Source organism: Barbatula barbatula (assembly GCF_947034865.1).
Source record: "Barbatula barbatula genome assembly, chromosome: 22".
Classification (NCBI taxonomy): Eukaryota; Metazoa; Chordata; class Actinopteri; order Cypriniformes; family Nemacheilidae; genus Barbatula; species Barbatula barbatula.
The window spans coordinates 452,470-461,715 of NC_136785.1; the positions used below are offsets into that span (position 1 = coordinate 452,470).

The window sequence follows — 9,246 nt, forward strand, 5'->3', positions numbered from 1 at the left end:
GCATTCAGAAGCATTCTTCACAGCTTTTCACAGTTTGACATTTTCACTGAATATACAGATCCTGAATGATGTCGTGAAAGTTGTTTGTGCTGTGTGTCCTCATTAAATGGTGCTCGCGGGGTTTTTTGACATCTTTTCAGCTGAGAGTTGAACAGTATCAAGGGTACTGGGACGACACGGCAGCGAACAACATCAGGTGAGATGAGCTCTACCATCAAGTTCCTTTGTGACGACAAATAATATCTCTATAACAGAACATGATTTTCACAATATTCCATTACAAGCTATAGAAAGCATCACTGCATGAGACACTAACAGGGCGTAAAACTCTATAACTAAAAATGTGAATAGTATGTAGATTTTGTTTCATCATAATCTCATGTTTATACTGACAGCTCAAGCAGGTTCAGTTATAAAGCAGGAAAGGGATTAGACTGTCAGCACTATGATTCCAACAACACTGCACACTCCATCTCAACAGATTTACCTGCAGTGGAACTGGTCAGGTGCTGGAGGGCTCAGGAACGCAACAGTGTGAAGGAAAAGCATTCTGTGGAATTGAGACAAAGGTGGATGTGCCGCATGGGCTCTTAATGATGTGCGCATGTACTGCTGCGACTAGAACCTGTGATCTTCACAAAAACTCTCAGCAGAGACTTCTCTTTCTATCCCTAAATAGAGCTTGAAGCAGTCGTCTCATTTTGATTTATGTGACTTGAGGTGAATTTTAAAAACACAAAACTCATTTCAATTATCTCAAAATCTAAATAAAAGACTGTAATTGTAATAAATCCCTATGATTTGTTTAACATATGGTAGGTTTGTATGAACATCATTTTAATACTTGGTTTCATGTTCCATGAGTAAAATATTTCAGTCCAGAAATAAACATGACGTGATATATATATATATATATTTGAAGTAGAATAGAAATTTTACGGCCATTTTAATATGACATCACATTCTCTTGAATATTCCTGAAAGTTCATTGGCTGAATCTACTGGTCAACTGTGTGATGATTGGCTGGATTATAGTTTCTGGGATCAGGGCTTCTGAGCCAGCAGCGTGTTGAGTTTAATCTTGCCGTCCATAGACGCAGTGAGACACGTGCCGCAGTCCATCGCCGTGCACCAGTCCACCGTCACCACCGGCGCTTTATGACCCCCGAGAGACAAAACGCTTTCCAGACCAACATCTGCTTGATTCAGCTGAACACAACACACAGAAACAAATGACATTCATCATTCAGAAACACATCAGATATTGATGAATACTGAAGGCAAGACGACAATAAAATAAAACTAAAAACATTTACATTTATCGTCTCGTGGGAGAGCAGACCCACATAGAATGAATTTAATCCGATCACAATTACCCGGTAGATAATTCCTCCAGTACTTGAGCAGGTGAGAACATGCTGTCCTTCAGAATCAAAAGCGAAGAGTCGCCCGCGTGGAACCTGAACCTGTTTATATCCGCTGTAACCAGACAGCACGAACGGCCCCACTGCATCCTGGGATAGCAAAAACTCAGACTGTTTCACTCCACAGCGGTGAATGTTCCACTGAACAAACTGTCAACGAAAACACAACAAGACCTCTTGAGAATGAAAGACACGACATTTATCAGAGCTATCAAAATAAAAAGAACAAAGCTTTTCTATAAACTTTAAACGGTGGACCAATCAGAATCACCTTGAGGCGGGACAAAATGATTTTCCTGCTTCCGATTGGTCCGTGTCATTAATCAAACGACAAAACAGATACTGTAACATTTCATGAATATTGAGAGAATGAAAGACCTTTCCATCCTCTCCGATGCTGAAGACGGTGTTCTCATCAGAACTGAACTCAACGCTGTAAACTTCTCCATCGTGTGCGTTCCAGCTCAGCGCGCTCTCGTAACGCTGCATGTCTGCAGACAGACGCAAGAAAACATGAAGATGTGCTGCAGACACACGGCAGGACCGTGAGCGGCGTCTTTCTCACCGAAGAGTCGTATCATCCCGTCGGCCGCTCCGGTGACCAGCAGGTTTCCATTGTGATTGAAGGCAGTGCAGTTGATGGCGACCGGACCCGGGTCCAATGCAAACTGCAGCTGACGCATACAACACAAACAACAACGTTCTGAACGCAGCTACAAAAACACATGACCTGAACTTGAGTGTTGCCATTCTGGTCTTACCTGCTGTTTGACTGTCTTTGTGTCCCACAGCAGCAGTTGACCTGAAACGGAGGCGGAGCTTCGTGTGTCACTCTCGGTCACAACGGTGGGATGAGACGGAGCAGCGGCAGAACACACAAATGACGTTCCATTGGGACTGCAGGCCAATGACAAGATCCTGAACACACACACATGCAATCTTACTTACAGCACACTGAATACTAAAAGTTAAGAGCGATGCATCATGCGATGTGTCACAATGTTCCACGTGTTTTATATTGACTGGTTTGATGAGAGACCAGGTGCATTATGGGTAATCTCGAAGAATTTACCGCGGGTGGGCGACATCCACAGACATCTCATACAGGCTCTTCTTCGCATCAGTGTCATAAAGTCTCACCGTGCCGACGCCGCTGCCTAGCAACAGCTTTAGGAGTAAAATTACAACATAAAGCAATGAAATAACGTGTGTGCATATAAAGGACTACAGATGACGATGAGGATGATGAAGATGATGATTCACCAGTCTGTCCGGTTTAGCAGCCCACTCCAGAGACAGCAGTGGAGATTTAGACATGATCGTGGCTTTGGTTTGCATGATGGGATTGAAGGCCCAAACCTTCACCACACCGTCTACATCCAAACTGGCCACACGCCTGCCCGAGCAGTCCACCCTGAACACACACACACACACACACACATCAGACTGAGAACGCTCGTGAACACACATGACACATGCTTCTAAAGATGTTCACAGTCACCTGCAGTGCATGATGGATGAGTGATGTTCTCCATACTCCTCCTGACTCAGTTTAATAAAGGGTTGCTCCGCCTCTGCTCCGCCCACCTCACATCCTTGCATCTGATTGGCCGAGTCTGTCTGATCAGTGAGAGCTTCAGTCTGAGCATCTGGATCAGAACCGTCGGCTTTCTTCTCTGAACCCTGTGGAGAGGACAACACAATGATGACTGCAGAACAACAATGAAGATGTTAGAGAGAGAGAGAGAGAGAGAGAGAGAGAGAGAGAGAGAGAGAGAGAGAGAGAGAGAGAGAGAGAGAGAGAGAGAGAGACAGAGAGAGAGACAGAGAGAGAGACAGCGAGAGAGAGAGACAGCGAGAGAGAGAGACAGCGAGAGAGAGAGAGAGGAGAGAGAGACAGAGAGAGAGAGGTCATCTGTGTGTGACCTGTGTTGGGAGTTTGGAGAAAAGCTCTTTTCGTTGTTTCTCGTGGTCGTGATGTCTTCTGTGTCTGGAATGACCTGTGGGACCTGTGGCCGACTCTGCCGTCACCGTGGTAACGGTGGCCATCTTTGAGTCTTTAGCAGCGGATGGATCTTTAACCTTCACAGGCTGAAAAATGAAAAGCAGAAAACCTTTAAGCAGCTCTCCACAAGATTGATGTTAATCCTCTCGTTTCCATGGTAACCGGCATACACACCTGAGCGCCGGGGTCCTTCCTGCCCAGAGACGCCTGTGTGGGGGACGACTGCGCCGCCGGGACGTTTTACCGGGTGCCCGTCTGGCCTGAGGGAGGAAGGTGGAGAAGAAGTTTCTGGAGGGCGTTGTCATGTTGATGTTACGCTGACTGGACACCAGATCTCTGTGAGCAAACAGATAAACCACACTCACATCACCAAACACACGCAATCCCTCATCATTAAGTTCACTTCACTTCCACTGCCGTTCACTTTTCTCTTCACTTTTACTTTGGACAAAGACATCTTGTGTGATGAATCACAGTTGATTTCTTGATGCCATATTTTTACACTCTAGGTCCTTCCCAAATCAATTTTATTGATGGTGAGATGAACAAAAGATCACAGACACCAGCAAATGAAATCAAGAGCAAATTACATTTCAACTTTGGTTTTATTTACTAGCAAAATTCTGTCAGTAGCATCATCATAAATTAATAACAGCACACTCTATATGTACAGTATATACACTATATAGAGTGCTTCATCGGACACACGCGCGCTGACCCCCAGTTAACTTCCGGTTTGTGTTTGGCAAGTATGTAATATATAACTATTGAGATTATATTTATGTTTATATTAATTTGTATTATTATTTGACTGTATAAAATTGTATTAAATAAACATTTGTTTAACTTTGTTGTATGTTCATTTGATAAAATAAACAATTTTTGAATGGTTCCTGTAGTTCGGTCGCATTTAAAGAAACCGTACGATACACTGACATCTAGCGGTTGATCTTGGTGTCGCAGTCTACATTGAAAATAATGGAGAAGCAAGTTTAGCCAAGTAACGGTTTCTTTTGATAGATATCAGAAATAATCTACAGGGGCTTTATTGTTTGTTAATGTGTACCGGAAGTTCCATGGGGGGGGGGGTCACAAAAGTGCACATGCGCAGTAACGTTTGTTAATGTTGTATAGATGAAACCGTCAATGCAAAGGCTTTTAATATGAAAAATTGATCTTTCCAGCCGTAAAGTCTCCTCACAGCTCAGATCGCCGAGTCGGTCCATGTGCTGAACGTAAGGGGGCAGTTTGTGATGGACCATCATCTCCTCGTCTTTCTTCCCTCGTGATTCTCCCTGCAGAGCAAACAACTGGAGAACAAACAGAGCTATCAGACAAACACTACACGACACCTCACAGACAAGCGAGATCCTTAGAGATTCATCCTCTCACCATCTGACGGAGCTGTTCGTTCTCCTCCTGAACACACGTGATTCTCTGAACTTCAGCATCATAATTCAACAGGACAGGCTGAGGTGAACATCTGTTAAAGATCTCAATAACACCACGCTCACATTCAACATTTCTTCAGTAAAAAAGCTTATTTACTCATACAGACCAGCAGTCGTGTAATAAGCAGGATAAAGTACAGCCAGCCAGACATTATCACGAAATAAACCTCTACAGTTTGATACAAGACCTGCTCACCCTGTCGAGATTTATTCTGCGATAACCACCGGCTCGTTTTTATTTCCATTCCAAGACCACATTCTTAAAAAGGATCCTTGGGTATAGAGTATGTATGGCTTAATATATGAACAATGGCATTGACTTTATTATTGTGAAATAGAAAAACAGTGTAACTGTCACAGTATTCATTAAACTTTGAAAAAATATTTGTATTTGGAGGCCGCCATTTTTCTTGCGTCAAAATTTGTGATGTCAAATGGTTGCAACCTGTTCTCTATCGCAACACGTTTTCCATGTATAGCAGTAAAATATGACACGTAAAACATGAGATCAGATATATAAAAACACAGGGACAGTAGGTGGCGGTATGTCCTCTTGACACAAGACAGCCTGCCTGCCATAAAAGAAGAACGCGTTCAGTATCAGTAAGTGTCTGTTCAAGGTAAACGTGCATTAAATCATCGCTTTAAACGACCGTCTTTAAGACATCAGCATCCACTATAATCCTATACTTTATACATGATGAGAATATACTGATAAACACAATAATAAGATGCTTGTGGTTTGGTTATTTATTCGGTATTAGAGCACACGTGAATATAAGCCCCCCTCAGCTAATGACCGAGAGAGAGAAGACGATAACGTTAAGCTACAGATGATGATAAAACGACATCAAAAAGTCCAAATCTGGATAAAATGCATTGTATAATGGCTAAAACGTTGTGTATATAATACATTCAAAATTATTTTGGTTATTGATATGCATGTTTGTATTGTTTCTGAAAAACCAAATAGCGTCTTTATGTTCTTTATTTCTTATTTTAGCATTACACATATACATATATACATATATATATATATATATATTAGAACCTTATATTTACTGAAGAACTGGTCAGTGTGTCTGTGTTTAGTTTAGTTGCCGAGCTGTGCGTGCAACCAGTTTACGTCATCGAAAAAGAACATGGCGGCCTGCTGAGGTTTAAATGAGTATTACATTTAGGTTTTGAATTGAAAATATTTGATGTGTTTCTAACGACCAATGCTAGTAGTGTAAGGCTATTACAACACATTAAGCCACGCATCTCTCTATACACTGGGTTGGTTCCCTTTCAAAAGCTTTCTCAATAGATTTAGAGAGTGGCGATCATCAGGTGATGATCTCCAGATGGAGCTGTGTTTGGATATGCATGCACTGGAACAGAACGCTCAGGAAGTTGTGCAGAGACACCAGGAAGGTGTCAGCCCACTGTCGAGAGAAGTACGGAGAGAAGGTGGGGTTCTGCTCGGGGGCGGGGATGAACGGCAGCACGAACCAATCACGCCACTCGGCCTGACCCTGCAGCTCCAGAGCCTGCTTCTGGAAAAACTCCTGCGTCTTCTCCGGGTTCTTCTGCGGAGAAAAGAGACATGTGACGTTCATGACTGTATGAAAAAGCAACAACCTTGATTCGGGGGAAGATAGACATGTACCTGAACGGTGTAAATGATGTAGAAGCGGTACAGACTGGTCCTGAGTTTGCTCACTGTGGGTCTATAAACATCCTCGAGTCTGGAGAAGAGTCTGCGGTCTAAATAACTCCAGTAATCCCTCAAACCCCCCAGATCAAAGTTCTGAATGAAATGCTGGAGCTGATCGATTATTTTATCAACCTGTAACGAAACATAAAGACGCATCAGAGGCAGCACATACAGTATATACGTCTAGCACTTCATCTGTCCACAATGATGTGTTACCCAGCTATCAATGTTTGGTTTCCAGAACCTTTTTTTCCGGCTTTCCTGTAGCTCCGTGGTTACAGGCTGGCGCTAGAAACGCCAAGGTCATGAGTTCGTTGCACTTAGTCAGAAACAAATGTATAAAAATCGCAATGCAAGTCGCTTTGGATAAATGCATAAATGTAAATTGTAAAATGGATTTTCTAAGGTTCTTTTTATGTTCTCCACGAAAGTTTTCTTTACGGAAATGGAACGTTAGGAGAACTTTATTATAAGAGCCATGAAACGTTTTATTTCCGTAAAGATAACCAAAAACAAACCTTATAAAACTTTCTGGGAACGTTAGGGGAACGTCAGTGATGATCGAGTACATCCATGTTCCATCACTTATCTAACCTAATTATAATAAGTAAAATACATAATCGCACAAAATATGCATCTATGCATTAGATTCTTCTATTGGCCGAATCACTATTTTCTCGGTTTAAACCGCACAGTACACCATTTCTAATAAACCCACTCTGTGTGTACCTCAGCATCATACATTATATTTAGATATTGAAATAAAATGATATACACTGTCATTAAACTCTAAACGTATAAAGAATAATATATATATATATATAGACATACTCTGAAACCCTTCTCCTTATCGGCTTTGATTTCCGAGTCGAGATGTTTCAGGGTGCTGTTGAAGCCTCGATACATCAGATATTCTCTCATCAGATCATCTGTTCTCTCCACTGCTGACGACATGATCACATCTGCACACAAACACATGACGTCATCTGTACAGCACATTATTATTATTATGACATCATTAAAGTATAACGCTAGTATATTCACTCCGATCAGAGACAAAGATCCGATCACCTATTGCACGAGAAACACTATGGCGACTGTCATCAAATCTATATTGCAGAAACGCCATGCGTGCAGATGTTGTTATGACGTTATCCGCGTATAAATGAAGTTATTAGTTATTATTACCTGATGAATATAAACGCGATTGTTGTTTTTTCCGGTCTGCAGCGGCTCCTGCTCGTCATGTGACTGCTGTGCTGAAGTCACGTGAGGGGCCGCTCAAGTCACGTGATCGGATGCGCTTTCCACGCTCACCATCAGCGGGTCGGGCGCGACACTCAGCACCTTATTTTAATTGAACTCTAAAGTTTGTACTTATTCTATGTCTTTTGTTATATGTTCAATGCTTTGGTTATATTGTATGAACACGCAATTATGCCATAAAGTGCCTTGAAACTTAAATACTAGTGGTTTCACTGGAGTAACATTAACAGCCGATCCTCCCCCTCTGCACCACCAGGGGGCCCCTTGAGTACCGAATCAAAAACACTATAACAACATAAACTCCCCTAAAGGAACACCTGTTCAATTTCTCATTAATGCAATTATCTTATCAACCAATCACATGGCAGTTGCTTTAATGCATTTAGGGGTGTGGTCCTGGTCAAGACAATCTCCTGAACTCCGAACTGAATGTCAGAATGGGAAAGAAGGTGATTTAAGCAATTTTGAGCGTGGCATGGTTCTTGGTGCCAGACGGGCCGGTCTGAGTATTTCACAATCTGCTCAGTTACTGGGATTTTCAGGCACAACCATTTCTACAAAGAATGATGTGAAAAGAGAAAAACATCCAGTATGAGGCAGTCCTGTAGGCGAAAATGCCTTGTTGATGCTAGAGGTCAGAGGAGAATGGGCCAACTGATTCAAGCTGATAGAAGAGCAACTTTGACTGAAATATCCACTCGTTACAACCGAGGTATGCAGCAAAGCATTTGTGAAGCCACAACACGCACAACCTTGAGGCGGATGGGCTACAACAGCAGAAGACCCCACCGGGTATCACTCATCTCCACTACAAATAGGATAAAAGAGGCTACAATTTGCACAAGCTCACCAAAATTGGACAGTTGAAGACTGGAAAAATGTTGCCTGGTCTGATGAGTCTCGATTTCTGTTGAGACATTCAGATGGTAGAGTCAGAATTTGGCGTAAACACAATGAGAACATGGATCCATCATGCCTTGTTACCACTGTGCAGGCTGGTGGTGGTGGTGTAATGGTGTGGTCACAACACCAGCTGTACAGTACAGTGTTCATGTGGGTGTCGGATATAATGCAGTCCACTGGAATCCATTGTATGTTTGCCCAAGACATTTAGAGAATTATTGATGTGTTTTCCTATACTTCGCTTTCTTTTTGTAGAAAACTATACTTATCATGTTTTGTTTTTGTTAATCACTCATTTGGTTAGTAAAAACGCGTTAATGTTTTGACAGCTAGATTGTTCGTTAACTTTGATTTGGGTAAAGAATTCTTTTATTTTTAATTCTTATAGTTCACATTTATGTTTATCTAACTATTAGCTGTGACAAGGGCCCCCAGAAAGGTTTGCTTTAGGGCCCCCAGACGTCTGGATCGGCTCTGTGTGGTTAGTAAGCGAACGAG

General features: G+C 42.2%; 1 protein-coding gene across 1 annotated transcript; it reads right to left on the reverse strand.

The window, feature by feature from the left end:
- Nucleotides 1-891: 891 nt before the first annotated feature.
- Nucleotides 892-7,741, reverse strand: wdr91 (WD repeat domain 91). The gene is given in 18 exon segments (XM_079486089.1): nucleotides 892-1,209; nucleotides 1,377-1,574; nucleotides 1,803-1,915; nucleotides 1,990-2,098; nucleotides 2,186-2,342; nucleotides 2,497-2,591; nucleotides 2,688-2,838; nucleotides 2,926-3,107; nucleotides 3,351-3,515; nucleotides 3,604-3,659; nucleotides 3,662-3,765; nucleotides 4,631-4,637; nucleotides 4,640-4,739; nucleotides 4,822-4,912; nucleotides 6,255-6,451; nucleotides 6,532-6,711; nucleotides 7,411-7,541; nucleotides 7,651-7,741. Coding segments are annotated over 18 exon segments (2,259 nt in total). The 5' UTR covers nucleotides 7,709-7,741; the 3' UTR covers nucleotides 892-1,044.
- Between the last annotated feature and the right edge of the window lie 1,505 nt (nucleotides 7,742-9,246).